This window comes from Danaus plexippus, chromosome 2 (genome assembly GCF_018135715.1).
Source record: "Danaus plexippus chromosome 2, MEX_DaPlex, whole genome shotgun sequence".
NCBI classification, from domain to species: Eukaryota; Metazoa; Arthropoda; class Insecta; order Lepidoptera; family Nymphalidae; genus Danaus; species Danaus plexippus.
This window is the reverse complement of record NC_083537.1, coordinates 992,691-1,017,465: the sequence shown is the minus strand read 5'-3', so window position 1 is coordinate 1,017,465 and position 24,775 is coordinate 992,691. Positions and strand designations below refer to the sequence as shown.

General features: G+C 34.9%; 1 protein-coding gene across 2 annotated transcripts; it reads right to left on the bottom strand.

Moving 5' to 3' along the window:
- Positions 1-320: 320 nt before the first annotated feature.
- Positions 321-24,210, bottom strand: LOC116765218 (transcription factor SOX-21-like). 2 transcript variants are annotated; one of them, XM_032654635.2, is made up of 5 exons: positions 23,956-24,210; positions 18,062-18,321; positions 12,343-12,537; positions 5,352-5,494; positions 321-1,572 (listed from the first exon to the last, which is right to left on the bottom strand). In XM_032654635.2, the coding sequence occupies exons 1-5, from the start codon at positions 23,958-23,960 to the stop codon at positions 1,141-1,143; spliced, it is 1,035 nt and encodes a 344-aa protein (XP_032510526.1). In that variant the 5' UTR covers positions 23,961-24,210; the 3' UTR covers positions 321-1,140. The 2 variants fall into 2 exon arrangements, with proteins under 2 accessions (XP_032510526.1, XP_032510525.1); XM_032654634.2 differs by having other exon boundaries at positions 23,844-24,208.
- Positions 24,211-24,775: the final 565 nt, after the last annotated feature.

Genomic DNA, 24,775 nt, shown 5'->3' with positions numbered 1-24,775 from the left:
CATATATGTAAATATAAAAAATTATTAAGTACTTTTTATAAATGAGCTGAATTTTAAATTTTATTTTAATAGGAACCGATAATGATGATTCACAATTATTTAATGTCCGAAATTAATTCTAGGAATTTCAGTTCCATATCTAGAATGAAAATATTAGGAAACGAGAGTAAATTAATTTCTAAGCGACTTAATCCACTAATTAATAGAGAATAAAGATGAGGTTGGCGAGGTAAATAAAAGAAACCAAGAGATTTTCAATATTTTCTTTTTAATTCATTAAGTTATTTTCAATAATATTAATTTTCTAAATTCATTGTACACTGAATACATTATAATTATCCTATAAATAATTTACAAAGCACTAAAAGGAAAGCTTACCTTAAGCTTAGTTACTCAATATTTATGTTTCGGTGACAGTTTTGGCAATGATTTTGAACACGTGGTTAATTTTACAATACTGTCATTCAAAATTACATTTTCCCGTCGATAATTGATATAATAATTGTGTTTGAACTCTTGTCTCGTGTTTTTAAATCGGAATATAAATTAAATTATTTTTTTACTTATTTTAAGTAAATAAAAAATTTATGGCATCTTCATAAATGCAAAGGTACGTTAATATACAACATACAGCGAGCGATCATAGACGATTTGAATATTTAAAAATAAACACTACGTCAGTCTATGTTGAACAGACAAACTAACAAGTCGATAATTAATGCACATTTTATTTATAATCTAAAACAATATTTATAATATTTACAATTACAGAGTCGTTGTAATTTGGACTTTTACGTACGTTAAAAACACCAATGACAGCTGAAAACGTGCGCTCCCTTGATAACAGCTCTCACTGTCACTGGAACCTTTAACCCCTCCACGTTACATGTTACCGTATGTACAACATCATTTACAATTTAAATCTCTTAATCTAAACTATATAATTTTTAGACTATAACAGAAAAAAAAATCAAGGAACTTCAGAGAATGATCACGATACAAAACAACGTGAAAATAAAAATTCACTTTAAGCACAATGACGAAAAGAAACAATTTGCAATGATAACAATCGAAGCTGAGAGTTCGTGAGAACTGCTCGTGGCTAGTGAAACAGTCCGATCAGGCTAACTAGACGTCTGGTCAGAATATAACAGTGAGCGGCCGCCTGAACTCCGGACCGGCTTGGGTGTTCTGAGGATACTGGCCGGGATACTGGGGCATCAGGAGCCCCGAGGACTGGTAGTAGGGGAGGGAGGGGGAGGGATTGGATCCCGAGGACGTTGACCCCTCGGGGCGGTCCTGCTTTGTATCCGGCGACTCCGCTGGAGACCTCGGAGACAAGCTGGATGCAGAGTTAACAGTGGAGCTCAATCCAGCCATAGCCACCGAGGCCTCGGAGTACATCTTGCTGATATCCATAGGATACGAGCGTTGCTGCTGTTGATCCATGTACATGTAGGCCTTGGAGAGGGCCGCCGAATCCAAGTAGCCCCGGGACGGGTCGGGATACATACCATAGCTCCTGTATTTGTCGTCTATACCGTATTTAGACATATCCATTGACGAACCAACCTGCAACAAGGTTCCCATTGTGAGTGAGCTTTGTAATACATATATAAGATTCTCTATAGTTATTCGGTAGTTAGAGAGTTTAATATAGTATGGAAGTATCTAAAGAGCAATGAAATATAATTTAAATGTGTTCAATAAAAGTCGTCCCACGCGTCTGTATCGTGTAGGCGATGTATGACTTGTAGAACGACTCCCAATTAGTTATCGTCACGTATAAATCAAAATATTGACAAATCAGCACCTCTATTATTTTCTTAAGCGGATTATAATTGTAATCTATGGCTGAAAATTGAATACCGCATTCATGGAAGAAAGATATATATGGCTATTGTAATACGGCGGGGAATTGTGTGAGGGTATAAGATACAATATTGTACGGCTACACAAATCAAAGCCAACAATGCAGCAACGAAACGATCGCTTAATGGGTCGTGTTTAAATTTTTTTAATGTAGTGTGTCCTATGATATAGCAAGAGCAGGTTCTGATGTACATTCACTTGATATGTTGGCTCCATTTATAGATATTGTTACTATCGTTCATAACTATTGTCATTGCTTTTGATTACATTAGTTGTAATAACGACTGTTAATTGACTCACTAAATATCAGAAAGGCGCTAATAATAGCACTACATAACAACGATTCCTTATACTCTATTATATTGCAGTAAACTAAACAATTTACTCAAAAGTTAACTTGGCATATTTCCTATGAGTATTGCCTTTAGCCGGTTAACATAACATATAGTGCATTAAATCAGGATTAGTTTGACAGCGGGGCAGTCGGTTTACGGGGCTCACAGGGTTATTTTATGACCGGTTATAAAACACCTTTCAAACTGCCTCGCGGCTATTGATATACGTTCAGGAACGCTAAAGCTCTAGTGTAGTTCTTTTAATGTTTTAAATGTGTATAGTAGCCGCCTCCAGGGAGTGTGGAAATTTAATAATCATAAAACTCAGTTCAGGATGTATCTGGCTTCAGGACGCTGGACGGGGAGTATATTAGTTTGAATGAAAGGAAATCGGTTGGTCTAGAGCTTACATACCTACAGGCAGTCGGTCTTTAAGTCCATTCTTCGCTTTCGTCTTTTTAAAGGGATATTCGGATTACATTACTAAGACTTCCAATTTAGCAAGCAATGTAATATCGAATATTTCCTCTGTACTACTTTTTTCAAACTTAAGCGTCGCGTCGTTGTCGCAATATGTTGTAAATATACATTTATTTTTGAATACATTGTACGTTCCATTGAACCTCTCTCCCCGAGCCGGTAGTGAGACGAGAATGAACGCCGAAAAACACAATATCAACCGTGAAATGCCAACAAATAAAATAAAACATCGATCAAGATAATCGAATACGAAAATCACAATGGTTCGTTAAAACGTTTCCATACCTGACGCGAAAATGCCCAATCACTGCTTTTAATATCACAGAGCAGACTACCGACGAGACTGTCGCTGAACACAGACTTGATTAATTAATATTATACGTATTTATCGTTTTATGTGTATGGGTAATATATTTAGTTTCTAATTGAGGCGGAATAAAAAAATGCTAACACAAAAATTTACTATACCCACAGATGAAAATTGTAAAAAATGTTATATGGGTAACGCGTATACAAATATCCGTTTAGTTCAGAGCGGTAATTTTAATATCAGGAACGGGTTCATTAATTTTATTTTTTCGTATAGATATATTAATTGTAACTCGTTGTCGGAAGTCGGTTCAGGCCCGATCATCTCGGAGACCATATGTTCAATGGTAGCTGATTATATTGTTTAGACCGGGTGTGGGCTGGTGGGGTTGTGTTCACCCGTTTATGTAAAAAGCGCTTCATCAGATCGCCGCTCTATTACACGTGATGGATGAACTGTCTAGGGACGATCGCACGCGACATATGGAAAGATATCAATATTTATATATAAATCCCATTATAACACCTACCCGGAGGATGTTGATGCTTACATTTTTAAAACAATATCCACAAACAGACAAAGAACGTAAGGCTTTCAAAAAGAGTTTCCAAAAAGAGTTTTCATTGCAATTTAAATATTTCGTTTAGGATTTTGTTGGTAAATAATAATCCGTAAAACCTTAATTGAACGGTTCATTCCTCCCCCATGTCCTCCATCTTCACAGCGCGTCCCCTTGACGTAATCTGATGTTGATGTGTGAAATATCGTTCAGATTTAGTTATACTAGCGTCGCCCTTCCGACTCGTTTAGAACTAACATATTTTTTATTGACACTATCAAGACAGAGCTCTTTTTATGAACCAATTCAATTAAATACGCGTACTTTACTCGTTTTATTTGATTTGCTTAATGTAATTCGTTCAAATGTGCGGTGTAATAAGTATAATTCAATGTTATAAATCACCTAAGAGGTGTAACGATGATGAAATACTTGAAATTCTGCTCAGCAATCCCGGATACATTAATATCCTTATTAAATGTCTGTGGTGCCCATGATTTGGGTCAAATCGAGGATATTATAATGGAAAATTCTCTATGGAAATTACATGGTTCGTGTTATATCAAAATCATGGTGTCACTACGAATCTCCCCCGTGAGTATTGTTTGTAGGAGAGGCGGCTCGTAGAATAATTAGCAAGTGTGAAGATGTTGGGGTTGGAATGTTTACACCTTGATACATTTGTCTGTTTGTAATTACTAGCGTACGCCCGCGGCTTCGCTTAAATTATAGCATTATAACGGTAAAATTAACCGGTAAAATTGCTATGAAAACAGCATTAATTTTTTACATATATTTCTTTCGGAATATAACGAATTTTGATCATCTGATGTTAGAGAAATGCAAGTAACATTTTAATATAGCCGCCACACGTATTAACCGAGACGAATCACTCGATTTCGTGAACCAAAAAAAAAACATATTCGCTAACACAAAGTAAACTCATTCCCTTTTAATTACACGCCTTTTAGTTTTTTTTCTGATGGCGCTACGAAGATCACACGTTGGGACAGTTTCGAGCCGTGAAGTCATTAACCAGTTTTGACGCTAAATTTTGTTATTTTTTTTACACCTAAGTCGTTTCGGTTTAAATCAGATTTTAATAGAAAATAATATTTAGAAAGATACATATATATATATAACTTCTCTGTTAATATAACCTTGATTCTTTATGAAATCTAAAGATATATTTGTGTAGGTATAATAGATTTTTTTTGTCCAATATTTTTAAAGCATACTAAATAAAAATAAATTAAATAGGTTCGTAAATTTGTTTGTAATTGAATGACAGAGAAACAGTGACAAAACTTCTCATCATGCCATGCATTCACCGTGCGGATGTCGAGTCCATCGTGTTGCAGGGAGAGGAGCTTCAGCAGTGCCTGGGACTGTTGAAGCTCCTCTCCCATACCACAAAGACTGTATAAATTCAGTTCAGTAGTAATAATTCTGGTGATGCCATACAGAAATGCTTTTAATAAATTTTAAATTCCTAGTTTACAACTACAAAACTCTTACAATTCACTGCATTCTACAATTAATGTATCCGGTCCTACAACACCTGTCTCACTTCTAGAATAGTCATCTTTAACATATAAATTATATCTATTAATTTAATTAAGTTCATATTATTTTATTTGATACATGTTTTTTATTCATTTTGAATGTGTTATGTGTGTTAACTCATTTGGAATTCTTTATATATTTCATTTTATTATGATTGGTTTGAATTTTAATTTAAAAGAGATTTAAAATAGCGAATAATGTTGAGATGTGGTAAATGTATTATTAATACCTGTGCGTTCGGCGTCAACGCTGCCGATATGGCGTTCTGCTGCGCCGCTGCCGCTGCTGCTGCGGCCATACTCGCTCCCAGAGGTCCGTATGCAGCACCATAGTAACCACCCATGGCCTGGGTCATACCACCACCGGCCATACCTGGCGATATATCAGACGTTATTTAAATCCTATGCCTCAATTAAGAAGTACATCTAATAAATCTAGTTATACTCATAAGCCTCTTAAATAAACAACTTCCAAAGACGTTTCATAACTTAACAAATCTTGAATAGTATGAAGAAAGTAATGAATAAAACTCCATCAATCTTGTAGACATTTCAAATATAATTAAGATGTAAGTCGTAGCTGTAATAATATAGTGGAGGTGAACAGAACTCTCAATAGACTTATATCCATATAATAATGGCGCAGAATTCAATATTTCATCTCCATAGAATCTATGCAACTAACCCCAAACTAAGGCGCTTTTAATAAACACCTCTAAGGAACTGACCGTCAGTTAATAGCACTCGAGGGCCGTCGGATTATTCATGCCACAATGAAATAATTAATTGGTGCTCAAATCGGAGTTGCCGGCTCGCTATTATGAATATTGTCGGACTCAATGGACCTCTGTCCATTACGGAGGCTACTTGCACACTGAGGTGTGAACTTGTGAATTCCAACTTTGAATCTCTATTCACTATTCTGTATTATTGATTCGAACGGCTTCGATATTCAAAGACGCGGTTTTACTTTTTTAATTATTATCGAACAGAAGCTTAGAACAGGATTTTTATGAACAATTCGATTTGATACCGTTTGATTGATGGATAGAAGTCATCAACTCAAATATATTATGAATTCAATTTAATTTCGAAATTTGATAACGATCGATCGGAATGTTTTGAATTAATAATTGGTTACCACATTTCTGTGTTATCTGTGACAGCAATCATGACGGTATTATTCGTAATCGAACACTTCATGTCTTCCCGCGTAAAAGATTCCAAATTTAAAAATACATGAGACACCCTCATTGTAGTGACGTCAATCGGACCTACAATATATTATAAAGCACACAAATATTTATCGCATTCATTGCACGACAAGTGCCCTATTGTGAAGGAATTGAGTCGAAAATCGCTTAGCAACCTATTGTGGGCTTGTTGGAATAGCTCGACTTTTGAAAGGGACGGTGGAGATTTTTTATTATATTTATAATTAAATTCGTTGTCATCTCTCGGCGTATTCTGATGTCTTCGCCTGGTATTGGCGTGAATAACGATGAATTTTCTCTGCGGACTTTTTCAAGAGTTTTATTAATTTCCAACACACGTTTATCGTTCGTTTTATAAATATATTTTAAGTATGACATCACCGTCACTTAATAATGAATTCTGTCCTCGGTTTAATATTATAAAACTAATTAAATGATATAATATTTTTGTTTTTTGCTTCTATATTGCCAAAATATAGTTAGGTGATTCTTTAAATATAAGTCCCAAAAAAAAATTGTGTAACTTTTATAATATAAAGGTCGTATCCAGCCCCTCGCGTCCACAATCCATCCATTTCCACCTTCTATCCATTCATCCTGATAATGACCGTCTTCCTCGGACATAATGTATTAATACGTAAATATACCCTGGTATTGTGCATACAGGATCCTATTAGAAAAGGTCCGATGCGAAAAGGGATTTTCTCTTAGAGTTGGACCCTCGCCGAGTTTTGTATTTGAATACGTTAAATTTCACGGAAAAGTGGTCATTTTTATGCCGTCAGGTGTTGTCTGGATGATTTGTTACTGTTCACTGTAAATGGGATTTCCTGACGTATTTCTTTTGGAGAATATGAATCGGTCTGAATGAAAATATGGAAGGAATATAAGGCCGGAAAAAGGGAGTTATTAGCGTATGGGAAAATGAGTTTTGATCTTAAATCATAGAATTGGTGATGTATTTTTAGAAATTTTGATTTATAGGTATACTAATACGTTTAAACAAACAAGTAGAAGACTTTAACTATATTTTCGTATGAATAAAAAAATTGGTTAAACTGAGAACTTTATAGTCGAATATAATTATAAAATTCTCGTAACATAATGGTATTAAAAGTGCAGAAACAACAATCAGTGAGCGGCTTACAGTTGGTAAGCCTAAACAAGTCAAACTTAAATATCAAAAGGAACACGAATTTTCGTCAGCGGCCCAGTCGTCCGCACGGCAGAAAAAAATTAATAACTGAAAGTTTTTCTTTACCGACATGGGGAGACCTTTCAAACCGTTACAGTTAGCGTTCTTACCAACGTCTCAGGTTTAATTAAAATCGAGCCTTTGATGTAGCATTTCTGCGGTATCGTTCCTAGTGAATTTAACCCTTTCTTTGTTGAACTAATTGAGTTTTTCGGTCGGCATTATATTTGGTCGATAACGCTTGCTATTTTTAGTTGCAATTCCTATTCACATATTTATGGTTTCTCTTTGTGTATTTTTATTAATTTTCAATAACAGGTCAGTCCGGCCCTGAAGTGTTTCACCCCTAATGTAAAACCGAATATGTATCCCTTTGTCAAAACATTCTTACAAGGATGATGCAGCCGTTTTTTGGGATACCCTCGAATTTAACAAACCGTGGTTAAGCTGATAGATTAGCGTTACTTGCGAATCACGACATCTGAACTCAACTGTGTGAGACAAATACTTTATTACTTTTCATATGTTTGTATGTTATAGTTTTGGAATTAGGAAGAAGAGAGTATTATTATGTAATACATATAAACATTTCACAGATGTGGTTTAGTACTGCTTTTGAACGGATTACCATATAGTAACTTGAAAACTGAAAGTCATTTCCTTCAACAGACTAATGTCTCTTCCCCGGACTCCGGCGCGAGTGTCATGTAAATGACGTCACGCGACCGGAAGCAGCTCGGCCCGGGGGAGGGGGAGCCGCCAGCGCACGCCATTGGTCACTTCCGTTCAACAAACTACCGTCATAATATGCTAATCGTGATGCAGCTATTTATTGGACTATGGGAAGATTAAAATCACTAACATAGAAATGTAACGAAAAAATGTTTTCTTTAATCAAAGATTTAGTTACAAGAAAGACAATATAATTATAAAAGTGTTATAATTTGTCCTGATAGAGTTACTCTGTTAAGTTGCGGACATTTAGTACACATTTATTACAAGTCCTACATTGCTGACAACATGAAAATATTGAACTACCCACACATATGTCAGCCACCCAGAGTAATTGTTCCAGCATCATAATATGTAGCTGATTTAGATATGCATACTAATAATAAATTAATGTTATTGATTGTTCTAACATATATTAATTATTTTTGGCACTAAACCAGACTATTTTTTTTATTTAGGTACGCCCCAAATTATCACAATGTTATTATTTATCAGTAAAATATTTCCATACTTTCACATTTTTATAAAAAAAAAACAAAATAAAAAGATACTTCTGACCTTCTATCTGTATCCGACATAACTTACAGGTTTTCCTATTCTCGTGTCATTAATATATCAATAGTTATACGCCAACAATTAATCTCTGAATTTTTTGTTGTATTTTATAGCAATATTGGTATCGATTAATTGTACGAGGTAATTCAATCACATACAACACTTTACTGTCCAGTGACGTGAAAGTTTTCATTATGAGAAATTAAATGCATGCCAAATAAATAGGAGGATATAGCTGGCTGTAATCTCATATACGGAGTAACATACATCATACTGATATTTTCCTATAAGACGTATGCAATGAATTTTTAAATAAACACGCAACCTTTGTTACAACAATGTGATTAAGCAACTGTGTAAATATGAATAAGTTAGCTGCTAGTACAGTCAGGTGAATATGTTGAAGTTGTTAAGAAAGTATTGATTTTATTTTTAATAAAGATTACATTGACACAGCTCGTATCACACTACACACGTAACGTTTCCCGGTTTTAATTTCTCATTTATTTCGTCACTCATATTATAAATAAGATAAAACGTTAATTTATTTGTTTACTAACTCACGACTTTCGTAATCCAGAAATGAAATATAAAGCTGTAGTCTTAGTACGTGTTCTCACTTTACACAAACACTTACAGTTTCGATTCTGTTCATTTACAAATGATCGGATATATTGAATACATACTTGCGTACACTAATAGATCTAAAATATAATTATATACGAATATGTGACGAGTGTCACTGTCAGTACTTACCGCCAGGACTGTACAATATACAATTAATATTAAATAAATTTTCATTTTAATGGAATGTTTACTGAAGCCATTGTTCACGAACAGTTCAACAATGTAGCTATTGTAGTTTAATTGAACAGTTTTTAAATAAATACTTATAATGCTACGATCAATTTAAACTCGGAGCTGTTTGGATAAATATTTCTTAGGAAAAAGATTATAACTAATATTATACGTAGTTGTATTGTTTATTGATTATAAAGTTATATATTCCTATAAGAAAAGTATTCGTTTTGCTTTGATTTATTGTCAAAGAAGGGGAAATCATGAAATACTTTTGACAATGTCATAAATTATTTATTTTTGTTTTTTTATATGTTATGGTAAGGTTCGAGTAGACAAATTAATTCCCCTAATAATACAGTTTGATATTAGTTATGGCTTTTTAAGACAAAATCAATGTTAAATAAGGTTCACATCTACCCTTGCGATTGGTGGGCGGAGACGCGGAGTGTGTCGGGGCCCTATTTAAGCCGCGTGCCCGCCGCGTGTGTAGCGACCCTTAAGTGGTCATTTTACGACATTTTAGCATAAATTATACTTAAAGAGGATATGTTTGGATAAAATTGAATGAGAAAATCAAATCAAAATAATATTGACATATAATATTATTGAAATTTTACGACGGTCAGTGTTCATCGACAGAACATAAAAATATGCAATTTTAAATATTTAAATATATGAAACAATATTACTTCATTAACCAATATGTTACTTGATTAAAAATTCAATTTCATTTCGAGCGTTGTTTGTATGTCTTTGTAACAATAACAATAAATTCAATTTAAGGGTTGAAAGCATCTCTTAGTGGTGAAGTCTTATAAAATTACTTTACGATCCCGTAGCCGTGTTTAATTCACCCCAATTTTATTTCCACCATAAATTCGCGGTAGCAATTAAGTTAAAAGCTATTTGGTGTGTTGGCTAAGGGTCGCGACACACGTGCGACCACGCCCACACAGACCGCAGGGACAAAACGCCTCATTGACTTTAACGACTAATTTGTCTTTAGTCGATGTTTATGTAATGGTTGATAATGTATCAGACGAACAAAATACTCCACGCCTTACTCACGAGCCATATCTGGTTCTTAACGAATAATATTTAAAAATTTATTACGATTTTTCTAAATCAATTCTTTGGTCCAATCGGATATTTGAAATCAGGAGAGATTTAGGAGAACCCATAAGGCAAATTAAATCTCATATAACACATTATACTACCGTAAAATATGTTGTCCACAGATAAAACTCTTGTGTTCGCTAGAAATTATGTCAAAGTAGTGACATTTATCATCTGTGAGCACATTATTTACACTCGAATTAAATACCACAAAGTAAAAAAACTTTAAAAACTCAATAACATCCCCTTAAAATGGATCTTTCAATAAACATAATCGCATGTCAGGCCCTAACCCTGCGAAATTTGACGCACCCCCTAACCCCATTGTCACCAGCTTCATGTGAAAACTGTCAACTGTCAAAAGCAGTCAAGAAGGTTTAAACTATGCCCGTCCTCACATTATATTGGGGTCTGGGTCTTGGGTTTTTGTCCGCGGACTTAGGGTTAAATATTGTAATGCAAGTTCCAAACGTCTTACAAGCACGATACCGACATAATTATATTTTATTACTATATATACTGAGAACTATTTTGGTGTGCTATAATTCATATTCGTGACAATTCTCAAAAAAAAAAAAATTTGTTTGTAAGTGGACCGTATACCTTTATAAAATTCATATAATATTACACGTACGATAGGTTATAAAAAAAGCCGAAAGTCTTCAATGAAATAAAACAGTCAGAGATGAATTCGGATGCTGACCGACGCTGATCAGTGTTACATACAATATTCACTTTAATGTATTCTTTCAACGATTTTCCTCAATATACGAATACACAACGGTCAAAGGTCTGTCGAGACAACGTTAGCATTGTGTAGTAATGAAGTGCATGTGTGCTGTGACACAAGAAATATAATCAACTTGTTTCGATAATGTTTATAACAATGTCAGTTTTTAGTTTATAACATTTCTCGGTTTGAGTCACGGAAAAAAGTCGTGACTTGAGTTTTTTGTCACGGGGCTAGTGACCGCGATGCTGTCTTTACATCTCGTTAGCCAGCTTGAATTAATGTACAATTAACTCACATTAATTACGAGCAAATGATTTCAATTCCGTAATAATGTTTACGTTACTGTGACATGAAAATTAGAGAGTTCTTTATAGATGCAAGTGAATAACAGATAATATGTATATATATTTTATTATGTATCAAAAAAATAACACTTATTTATTTTAAGTGCGTTCTAACAGGTCACTGGAACGTTTGAACGAAGCATGAGGTTGCGTAACTCCAATGCGGCGGAGAATCGATGACATCTATAGAATAGAGCTAGTTGGCGTCTATTGCTTGCTCTTTATCGATTGAGCACGAATTTCATACTTTTGCTGTTAAATCCATTTGACAATAATCGTTGCATAACGGACGGACAACAGACGCATTAAAAACGTCCATTGTTAATTTATAGTATAAAGACCATTGTTGGAATTCGTTACATTTTTATTTCTATTGATGTTGTTACATGACGATTTCTTGCCAATACTATCTATGTGCATGTTATCTTATTATAACCAATATTTTATCTCTTAGTTACGTCTATTCATATCAAACTTAGTGTTAATTCACTTTGTAACGAGATAGGAACTGGAAATAAAGTGGTAACTTACCGGCTCTCAAGGCGTCCATCGGTACACTGGGATAGGGGATGGAGTAGGGATAGCCTTCCTTCCTCAAGGTCTTGGGCTTCCTCCGCGGTCTGTACTTATAGTCTGGGTGTTCCTTCATGTGCATGGCTCTCAAGCGCTTCGCCTCATCAATGAAGGGTCTCTTCTCGTCTTCTGAGAGCAACTTCCATTCAGCGCCTGTGAGAAGAATTAAGTATCTCGTAGAATTCAGCCATGTCCAAATAGGCCCTGTCGGACCCATTAAATGTACCAATATATTTTTTAGTAACAACTTAATAACTATTACAATTTAATTGCTTTTGACGTTGTTAATACACAATAGATTAGGTTTCTATTATGAAAGAAGTTGATGATCTGCAGGAACTTTATGTAAATTGTAATCCTCCGGTTTTTTCATCAATAGTTAGAACAAACAATTCAACTATTATGACGAGGGACAAAAACAGAAAAGTAATTTGCTCTAACCATCCCTCATTGCGCAGACAAAGCCTTTGATCGATACAATATAATCGAAATCACGAACGACCTGTCTCCCAGCTCGATTCAAGGGACCAACCCTTTGTCTCCTCCCATTTATAGAAGGCTGTATTCGTGGATGCCGTGGAGGGGCGCCACCGTCCATTCAAACAGACAAGACAATTCTGATTCAGCCGGGTATAAAAGCGAAAACAATGTCGCCAACATTGAAACGAACAATCCGGTAGAAACATCCCGTCCCATTCAGGCCCAGCCGAATTTGTGTGAGAGCGAGCGGGACGATGAACAATGGCAGAAAGCGCCGCCTAATGACGAATTTGCGCTTTTCATTCCGCTACAGAAGTTTTTCCCGGTTCCTCATTATTGTCGATACCAGGGGGTATTGCCTTTTGTTAGGTGATAAGGATCTTACTTGCTTACTATTATACGTCCTGTAAAACGAGACCTGCGGCGATTCCAATGTCCTTTGTGATATTCTTAGGATTTATAACTACTTCATTTGTTAAAGTAACGAGAGCTGAAGATCAGTACGCTCAAGATAGCTCTAGAGATAGCAATAATTAGGCAATTAGATTTGAACCCTAAGAGAAATTAAATAAATACATGATATAAGTAATATCATTTAAATCTTTACAACACGTTCATGTTTTTGGTGAAAGCAAGACAACTGTCACTAAACGGACATTTGTCATATACACAATGATGTACAATTTAATTAAAAACACAAAGGCACCATATACTAATTATCCACGTAGTTATTGCTATAATTTCGAAACCGCAACATCCTGTACCTTTCTTATCATTTAAAATTTCTTTTTAAGTGCCCTAATTTAGAGGTAAATAGTTTTCATGATTTTTAAACGTTAATATATGCCAGCATAAATTGAGGTATTTTAAAGGTCGATTGAGAATTGCGGCTAGTGTAAATAAATCAATTAATTCATGCTTCAGCATATTAGAGTAACATGCCCGCTAAAACTTGACCCAAAATTATAGTTAGAAGTTGTTATGTTCGTTTTTAATTTAATTAACAATTAACCGATACTGCAAGCGGCACGTGGCGCAAGTGTTGCCACTCTACAATAATTATTTCCTACATCCCGCCTTCGTTAAACAATGGCAACATTGAATAATGATTACTCTATGTTCAAACAACAGTGGAAAATGTATTTTTCATTGTATCTTTGTTGCTTCGATTTTTTTTCATTCTTATAAACATCATGACTGAGGCGAATATAATTAAAACAATATTCACTTAAGTCAAAAACTTAATATTTAATATCGTAAAAGCGTCTTTCATCATGGAACATTATCAGCTAGGGTCCTGATGGATCCTTGATCCAAGACGAGCGTCGTTCTCAATAGAACACCGAAAACACTATCGTTTTACATGACATGCCTTTGTCAGCGACAATCGCACAAACAAATGTGCGAGACAAAAAACAACTGAGTATGTAACACACTCGCGGGACAATGCAGCCTGCGACAAAGGAATTTCCTCTCTGCGTTGTATTAAAACGACTATTGTGTTCGGAATCGGACGAAAATGCTCTTCATTACGCTGAAAGCTCGTGTGCTGCGACAATAGAGGAGGCCGGGAAGAGGTGGGGGGGGGGCGAGCAAAGACGAAGGAACCCACCCTTTAGTCCGGAAAATTGAATGGTAAGACGTTATTTAGGTCATGATTTTATTAAATCTTGATAGATATTTTTTTAAGATTGAATCAGTTTCAATTATTGACGGTGTTGATTCTATTATATCGATCGTATCGTATTTACCGAAGATTGAGGAACGTTGTTGGAGTTACAAAGTAAATGGTGCGGCGACAATATCAATTATATAATGTAAGCGTACGCTGAGAATATTAAAAAAGAAACGTCCCATGGCATCAACAATGCAGGCAGGTACAAAAGGCTGCAGTAATTAAACAAGGGCAACAAACGCCCCTTTCAACAACAACAAGGATACAACAGTATTTTTGTAGCGTGCCCCTGACAGCCTGCGTCGCCGTGATAAGCCTCTCTCAGTACGTACACTATTTGGTGTTACGATTGTATGAAACAGGAATTATCTTTGCTCTGACAATTCAATTTTAGAATATATCTCGTATATTTTATTAATGCGGAGAAAACGTATAAGGGCGTACACACATTACTGACATAAGGACGGGTATTACATCGGAAAGCGATGTATCCACAACTTGCGATGGAATCATTCGCTCGACTCGACGTTACTAAACATATGGTATAAATCCAATTTAAGTCAATTTTCTCCGCTCTTATGTATCCGGCCTTATTCAGCGTTTTTTTTGTTTCAGCGGTGAGTTTTTTTTTGTGGCCGATGCAGTAATTAAGCCGTGTCTACACTTAATGCCATTGGCTTTCATCTGTTGTGGTGTGAAGGCATGTCCAATAGCGACTCCGTGTATAATAACCCTGGTGGTTTTTTGAAAAGTCTAATTTTTTCTACAACAGTACCTACCCGCCACGAATAGCTATTGTGTGGGGGGGAATCCATTAAAATATACTATAGCGAGTGTTCTGACAGAATTACTGTTTTGTGTAAGTATAGAAGCTTTTTGATTGTAAATTATCTTTTATTACGGAAACTGGCACGAATGGGTTTATAATAGTTTTTTTTTTTGTGATTAATAGAAAGCTTTTGACAGTTTTAATGTATAATATTAATTGAATCAAATCAATATACTATTAGGAATGGTAAAAATCATCTAACTCTGTACATTCAAAGTCAAAGCATCTTAAATGTAATCAGGGAAACCGTCTCGCGTACAGGGTTCAGGGTTGTCAGTATTGATAAATGAAAACCAATTACACGAACTACAATGACCCGCCCCCGTCTTAATTAATATTAACTACACACGCCGAGCGACGCCCCTAACAGTTGGCGGATAGAGGGTAAACGAAACAGACAGAAATGAAAACAAACACACAGATGAGAACGTTTTATAGAACGGTCTAAATTCTATTTAAATTATATCGCATTAATTTATAGTATAGGAAATGTATACAAAATAATATATGCTATACAACTCCTAAGCTTATTTTTTAGGAACTAATAAAATGATTGATAAGTTATATAATCTATTTTATGTAAAGATAAATTTAAATTATGACGACACACAGGAACTGTACACACAGTATCTACAGAAAAATTCGTTCTTATCTGAAACTCATCTTAATAATATTGAGTACTGTCGAGTAAGATCCCTTTGCGATTTGCTTCTCAGCCGAGAGGACCGTGTGTCTCAGCACCGTTCAGTAAAAAGATATGCACTGCACAGCACCTTTGTTGTGCTCATCGACATTTGTCGCGCGACATTTCGATTGGTTTCGTAAACAAAACGCGTTTTGTGCGTCGATTTATTAATGACTATAAACAATGAGCGGGGGATACGTACCTCGATCGGCAGGTACAGTACAATACGGCACAATACATTACAATACGGTACAATACAAAACCAGCGTTTTACCAGCCATATATTACACGGACAGATGTGATTGAAATGGTTTAGATTTCTAATCATTGTTTGATAACGTGGATTGTATTACATTCATTGAAGTCCGCAACTCTTATTGATTGGAGACGGGAATGTTATTCTTTTGTAGCTTTCGTTCTGACCACGGTTATTAAAAGAACTGCAAATACTTTATTTCGTCTAATACTACAAGTGATCCGCCTTGTTATCTATATGGAAAAGAATATATTGACAGACATAAACTACATAAAAACATTTAGATTATATTACATTTAAAATTTTGGTTGTATGAGTAGGGCTTGGCATGTAAAAAATAACGTAAAAGTTACAAAATCTTGATTAACATGGAGAAATTGCTCATTTTAAAAATTCCGTTTACAATTTTTCAGATATTTTTCTCCTTGTACCGGGCACAAGTAATTTCAGCAAACAAACGCTTCTCATTCAGATCCAAAAGACGTTGTATGCATAAAACATGCGCTGTTTGAAGAGGACAATACAAGCCATGTCGCCCCGCTCCTTTCGTTAAGATATACAATACTCCCGTTCAAACTACAGTCGCATACCTACTGCTCAGAATGGAGAGATTCTGTATCAACAAGATAGCACGACTTAACTTACTGTCTGAGTTGTATTAGAATTGCAATTAGACTTGAACTGCGCTCTTGTATTTTTAGTCTAACAATCATATTTCATGGTACAACATCTATGTCAGCGAAACAAATGGCAACGATAATTTGTTTCGATTATTTAAAAATGTATAGTAATGATTACATTAAACTCCGGTTCGTGGTGAACCCATGGAACCATTTTACACAAGAAAAGGAGGGAAAAATAGAAAATGTCGTTCCCTGTCGCCGTCACTGCCAGAATGGCGGGCGCGGTTGGTTTTATTTCTCCATCCCGCCCGTGTCTCCCCTTTTCTGAACATTTTTAAATTCCCTGTTAGACTGGATTTTGCTTACTTTTAGCCGTTGATTAATTCGGTGGCCGGTACCCCGCTGTGACGCTTCTGCCGGTTGATTGCGCGTTGCTTTTTTTTACGGTGGGCAATTTTTTTAGCGCTCCGTATTCTGTGAGCACGATTTTCGAAGACATTTGTCAACTGTGTGCGTCCACAAGGTCCATAGTCGTCCAGTCGGCTTTTTAACGACCATTGTGTCGTAGAAATGTCAAATTAAGCATGAAGGTCAATCGTAACACAAAAGTTATTGAACCCATTCGGAAAAAGACCAGACGTGAAAAAATCGCGTAGCATTGGGTGAAGACAGAAAAACCTTATAAATACCCTTCGGAATTCTTAAATACATTCGTCAACATTAACTATCGCCAAATTGTTTCATATTTAATTAACATTTCCTCTATCGTACGAGATAATTGAAAAGGGCATGTTCCATAAGCCTCCTCACCACAAAGGTGTGATGTAAATGATCAATTTGCAATCAAAATGAAGCCTTTCAATCCTTAGACGTCATTGAAATTAATTACACCAATATCCTCAAGATATATACGATAGTTTATAAGACGTTTGGTTTTTGACCATGCAGAGGGGGCCGACTATGATAAGAGTATGTAATTACATTAACAAATATTGTACAACATCCTTGAAATTTTTGTATGCACAGTCAGGTAAAATTAAATATGAAGGTCTGTTTTTAATGTCGTAATGTAAATTGGATTAGAGTAATGTGAGAAGCAAATATTTTATTGTAAATAGTTGATACTTACCTAATCTCTTTGAGATCTCCGAGTTATGCATTTTTGGATTGTCCTGAGCAATTTTCCTCCTTTGTAATCTGGACCACACCATGAACGCGTTCATGGGTCGCTTGATGTGTTCCTCCTGGGATTTCTTCTGGTGTGATTGGCCGTTCATGGCTGAGATCGCTCCCATTGTGCCGATGGCTCCCATGGCCGACATTGGGCCCATGGGGAAGTGGCTCATGGTGCTACCATAACCAGCTCGATCGCACATAGCACCAGCGGCACTGTTAACAAAATATAAGAACTTAAACGTCATCTTATGTTTATCTTACAGATAACTCAAAATACTTTATACCAAAAATGTTACGTACATAGAGATATATATAACATAAAAGAAATTAAAAAATATACAACCAAAAATATTATTTATGAGTACCAAGTATAACAAGAACTAACAAATCTAATAACGCCGTTATACCAGTAGGTAGGTCGCCCCATCATACCACGTGCGTCGCAACAATTGCAACTTTTAATATCCAGCGACAATTACTGTGATCATAAAAGTGGAAAATATTAATATCATACGCATTATAAAGGGTCCTATACAAATTGGCTGCTTGTGACACGGGTGAAATACTTGTTTCTGATTGGTCTCTTCCCCCATTTAATGATTTACCTGTCGGAGTCGCATTCTAATTCTTAAATTCGCATTAAGAAAGCGACAAACAACATAATTTAATAAGACGCCATTTCAAGAACCGCCTCCGACCGGACTAAGAAAGTAACAAGAAAACTTCCGACGTTTCGAACATAGATGTAAATTATGAAACAATAATGCAAAACTAATTATAATCAGGGAAATCCCCGTACGATTCGCGGTCTCCTACGAAACAAATTGGATTAAATTATTCCGCCAATTAAAATTGAAACCGTTTAGAATCGTAATCAACGCAAAACGATACAATTATTTCTCAAATCAAACAGTCGGAAACATGGCACCGCAAATCCCATAAGGAGTGAGTATTACGTCATTCAAATTGAATTTGAAACGTAGCTACGTGTTAGGTAATGAACTACATTTGATGTTACATTTAACGATTCACAAATAATATTACTTATACGTATTGGGTTAGTTAATTATTGACTTTCCTGTGAACTCCCCCAATATTTAAAATTTCAATTAATCGATGAAGCCACTACTAGTGATATGGTTTGTGATTCATTGTTACCTAAACAGGGCCCTCTAATTAGATTCAAATCCGGGATTTACGTCTGGTGTGGCGTTTGCTTTGTGTATTTGTTATTTTTCTCTACGACTACCAGTTTTGCTTTACCGAGAAAAATGTATTTGGGTCAGAAAGGTTCTATTTGTATACGGCATATGTCAATATTTGTCACCTGCCTCCTGTGCGATTTATACACTCAAGGAAGGAAGAAGTATTTTCGTGTTCACTATAAAAGTGTGAGAGTTGAAATATTTAAAATATGTCAAACAATTATTAAGTCCATGTTTTAGATGATTTTTTTCTAAGGGAGGAGGTTTAGGTGAGTTCAAAGAATGTGCGGAGAACCTTTAGTACCGAGATTCTGTCAACTTAAAACTATTTTAAATATCCCAGGGAACCCTAAAGATTCTAAAGTTCCAAAGTTGTGTGCTCTATAGGAAAACAACACGTAACTAATTCACAGTGGGCCGTCAACTCCTGCACAAACATTGATGTAACGCTGTGGTGTACGTTATGAAATTTTTGAGGACTTCAATGTTTACTATTTCTGAATTACATATAATACCGTTTGTGCAGCTCGTTTATAGTATTCATTTGTTTTACAAATAGATTCTCTTGAGGCGCCATTAATTCGATCCAAGTATTCTTTCTAAACAAAAATATTTTATCACAGGAAATTATTTTCCGATTTTTAAACATTACAAAAGATTATCTGGTCATTATTTTGGAAGTCTTATATTAAAAGTATCTGTTCGTCGATCATGATTTCGTATCTTAACATCAATCTTAAAATCCAAATACCACCGACTGGTCTCCAAACAAGCTACTGTGCGTCGCCGCCATCTTTGTCTAAGCAATTTAAGAAGTCAAAATGCCAAGTTCGAGCGTTATTTCTATTTTTTATCAGTATTGATTTAAGTTATTAGCATCTGTTAGTGAAGACATCATCGTTGGCTTATTATTTGTTTCGCCGCGAAGTATTACAGCTAAGGTTTCAGGCTTCGAAGGCGATGTAATATACAACATAATCAAGCACAATGAGATCTAAGACTTTCGCGAGTTTTATTCATTTAAATGAAACTTTTCAGCAACCGTGATCACAACCGACATCTCGTCTGCCCGTGATCACGGTTGCTGTAAAGTAACCGAAACGTCGGGATTATGTAGTTTTTTATAAAAATAAAGCACGCGTAGTATATCCGAAAAAATATTAGTTTCATTTAAATAATGAAGTATTTCAATTACCTCAAACTTCTTTATTTTTATTGAACACGTCTTGTTAGATATCAAACAGACAAACAGATACACATATAAATAAAGTCAATTTATAATGAAGTTATACATTTCTTTTGTAAGGCATACAATACCAAATAAAGATACCTACTGCCAAGACGAAGGAGACTATCGGATCTAATAGGAAAGACTTTCTCAAGCAGAACAAGTTTTTATTAAATAAGAACAATATTACACGCAAATATCTAATTAAAATTTTTGATACATATAAAATATACCTTTATCATAATCTATCGCCGTAACGAGCAAAATTTCCACTTGGATTATTAAAAATATTATTTTGCCCATATATTTTCCATCTCCATAACCTAGATATTGATCTATATCAACTAGTAACATATAAATATGGAGTTAATAATCTGTCATTTAATTTGAACACGCGTAAACTAAACTGAAATGTAATTTTTATAATAAGAAACAAGCATTTACACATAAACAATATGTAAATTATTCGCTATAAGTAACACTTGTTAAATACTTTAAGCCGTAACGTTAAAATGATGAGTAAGTGCATGTATTAATTCGTATCAGTAAGGGCACGTCTTGTTAATGCGATGCGCACACGCATGTTGTGTTTGCTGCGGCGAGTACTGAGGCTGCGGATTGTTTAATATGCTTTATGTGAGCCGCCATCATCTGACACACGCAGAACAAACAGACTGATGTGGTCTCAGTCTTTTATCACCTGTACTACTGATCAGAGATACTCCAACATTAGGTAATACTGACTTTATGTCGTACTCGTTTCCAAATAAGAAATTCACGGCATTTAACAAGCTTCTTATATAAAATAGATATCATTTCTTCATCGTGTAGGGATTGATCTGTTAAAATTTTATTTAGTTTCGATGGAAAGTAATTTTTGTACGTATTTAATTTTTGTTTCTGGATAAGCTGATGTAGGGATTATTTTTACTTTTGTGTGCATAATGATGGAGGTACATAGGTATATATATATACCTACATTGTAGTCATTTTGTTATCAGATTTTCAGTATCTAAAATCATCGATATCTAAGCTAGTTTTTCAAAAATTGAAATAGATTTACTCCTAATTGTTAATTCGTTGTATTATATTTGAACTATTGCATATGCTAATTTTTTTAAGACATTTTTTAATTTTTTTGCAAATTACTAACTAAATCAGTAAACCAATAAGAATTATACATTCCCCTAGCTTTGTGTGTCTTTAAAAACTTCTCTAATCTTCAAAAATTCTCGCAAGGTCAATAACTCATCACCAAAACGCCGGCGGGTTCAAAGCTAAGCGTAATCGCTATTGTAAAAGTGTAAAAATAAGCTGTTTATAGCACTGAGCTGCCGCAATAAACGACCGGGGTTCATTAGACGAGCCCAACAGAACCCTGATTGGTTTGGTGTGGACTTTCACAGTCATCCTGGCGTATTAAGACTTATTTGGTTATATATGATGTAATTGGGTTATCATTAGAGACAATGTTGTATATTTTAAGTAAGTCCATATAAGTTGATGTTACTAAGATTTATTGGACACAGGTTGTTTTGTGTAACCTTACAAATAATTAAAAAATCTTCGACTACCCACTTTAAGAGTTGAAGGGATTACATTTTGATCTGTCAACTTGATGTTAACTTAAAAATGGTAGTTATTATGCAAAGATTTTCGACCGATGTATTAAAAAAATACATTATGAAATAAACAGTATAATAAATAATTATTTCTCTTATCATCAATTCCGTTTAATTCGAACATTAAACACGTCCTTTCAAAAAAATAAAAAAAATATTAGGAACACAATATTATCTCATCCTGAAGACGCTGGACATTTTTTTTTTCATGGAAACTTTGCAGTAATAAAGTTGTAATGAACATGTTTCTTTTAATACGTTCCAATAGGAATTTGTTTTTAAAAAGTTAATGAAACTAAATTAGGATCGTAATACGCGGTTTTACAGCGTAATAGTAGGTGTAATTCCCTTAAATGATTGACTAACGGTTTGCTTCAACTTATTATCTTACTATATTATGTTATATTAAGGAAAGACTTAACTTTCGTTTATCGATATTCTTAGATTTAATTATTGACGTTTTAAATTTCTTGTACGTATAGTTTATGTCTAACTAGGCAGTTTTTATATGTTTTATGTTTATTTTTCTGTTAGTAAAGTTAAATATTTCGAAATTTTGAGCTGATTTTCTTGAAACTCTTATAATAGAGGAGTTTTGATTAAACTCAGGATATTTTATAATATATACGAGTATATAAAAAATTTTTACCCGAATATAAACTATACCTACATCACAATCAAAATGTCATATTAGTTATCTTTCAAATCAACTTATTATGATATTATATTTTGCTTTAGAACGCACACCTGTATTCAGAAAAAAAACTGGTGCAGAATATATATACAAAATTATTTTTTTCGAGTAGGTTTACCTAAAAGATATACTTAATGTACTAAGTAATCAAGTGACCCCAGTGACTTATACCACCTAGCTATCCCTTATAGGAACTGTTGTAGACAGACGAGCACCTACAAGTGATATCAACGACAATAAACATCAACGAAGAAAGAAGAAATGTTGTTTATATCAATAATAGTTAATATTCATTGGGTTAAGTTTCACTTGGACTTGTTCTTATAAGAATCTATGGCGATAACTTTGACAACACAACCTTAGGAGTCGAAGACTTAAAAAAAACTTAGTCCCAAAAGAGAATTCAAAACAAAACTAATTTGATATTGAACTTACTATAGAACTAAAAGCCTTAATATTATTTTGCTCATTCATAACCTCATCTATATTACGTTTAACACGAAACAGTTCATTCAACTGGAAGTGAACTGTCCCGTATTTGTTTTAACAAAGATGACCGCAGTAAAATATTTATAAACTGAACTATAATCGGTATATTACAACAGGAGTCGCGCGTATAAAACTAGTTTCACATATAGTGATATCTTTGTGATGAATGCCTCGGAATTCAATCCAGGCCCCCGGTCCCCGAGGGACCTTAGTGACGTATTAATCGATGGGCCCTTGGAAGCTATCAACCAGTTACAGAATATAAACTCATGCGATTGATGATATTGATGTAAAGACATACGACACGTACCAAACAACGTTAAGGTTGTATTAGATTATTTTTTTTCTATAGTTACATATATATTATTATTGGATTATATGTTTGTTAATTTGGGTCAATTATACAATAAACTGTATCTCATAATTTCATATAATTTGAATAAAAACCATAAATAGTATAAAAATTAATAATAATATAATTTATAATTAAAACTTACGAGTTCATCGACGTTTGGTAGTCGAGTTGTGAAAGGGTGTACATCTGTTAGTACACTTTACTACCGACAAGTCACTACTCTCAAGGATTCTTAACTTTTCAAGAGCCTTTACCTCATCAGGTGCCCGCTGGTGTTTGGTAACTAGATCCACCGAGACTTCAAACACCCCTCATACAATCATAGAGTCACTCTACACGAACACTGCTCAATACAAACTAAACTGTGGATATCATCGTACAACAGTATCGCATGCGGCCCCGTGTCCCGTGTGTCCCGAGTGTTCCGTGTCGCGATCCCGTACGACCGTCGTTCGTACGTCGCTTCGTACAATGGCGACAATCGTGTATAGTTCGGTGCGGGAGCGGTGCGGTGAGGAGCGGTGCGCTGCTGTGCCGCGAGCCGCGGTGACGCGCTACTAACAAATCGTGTGATGAAGTCGCCCGGCTGAACCAATGGCAGGGCCGCCGTCCGCCCACGACACCGGAGCGGGAACACTCATTGGACAAGCAACTGCCATTACCTTACGGATGTTATTATGCAGAAGGAGACCGACTGTTCGAATATCAAAATAAGAATTCGACCGTTTACCAGCCGACTGCCGCCGTGCCGCGTCACAATGCAAATTGGTTGCGAGCCATGCGCGTCCCTCTCCGCTATCTGTTGTATTCTCGACTCTTTTGTTTGTATTACTTAATAAATAAAAGATGACAATGTTACACATTCAGTTATTCTCAATATTATTTTACACATGGATACAAAAACAAAAATATTTTAAACAAGACGCCATTGTTATTAAAGAATACTTATGTCAACAATGATTCAATTATAAACCTAAAATATTTAAAGCATTAAGTATTTCATAATTATAAAATAAAAATAATGCCTACTTTAAAACATGAGAAAAAATACTATATAAATAAATTAATAATAAT

Bases quoted from the DNA above. Each gene is read 5' to 3' on its own strand.
- LOC116765218 (XM_032654634.2), bottom strand. From the start codon at position 23,887: ATGTACACCCTTTCACAACTCGACTACCAAACGTCGATGAACTC. The intron at 18,322-23,843 runs GTAAGTTTTAAT...TTTTGTTAACAG, and splicing joins TACCAAACGTCGATGAACTC to TGCCGCTGGTGCTATGTGCG. The intron at 1,573-5,351 runs GTATTAATAATA...ACCTTGTTGCAG, and splicing joins CGTTGACGCCGAACGCACAG to GTTGGTTCGTCAATGGATAT.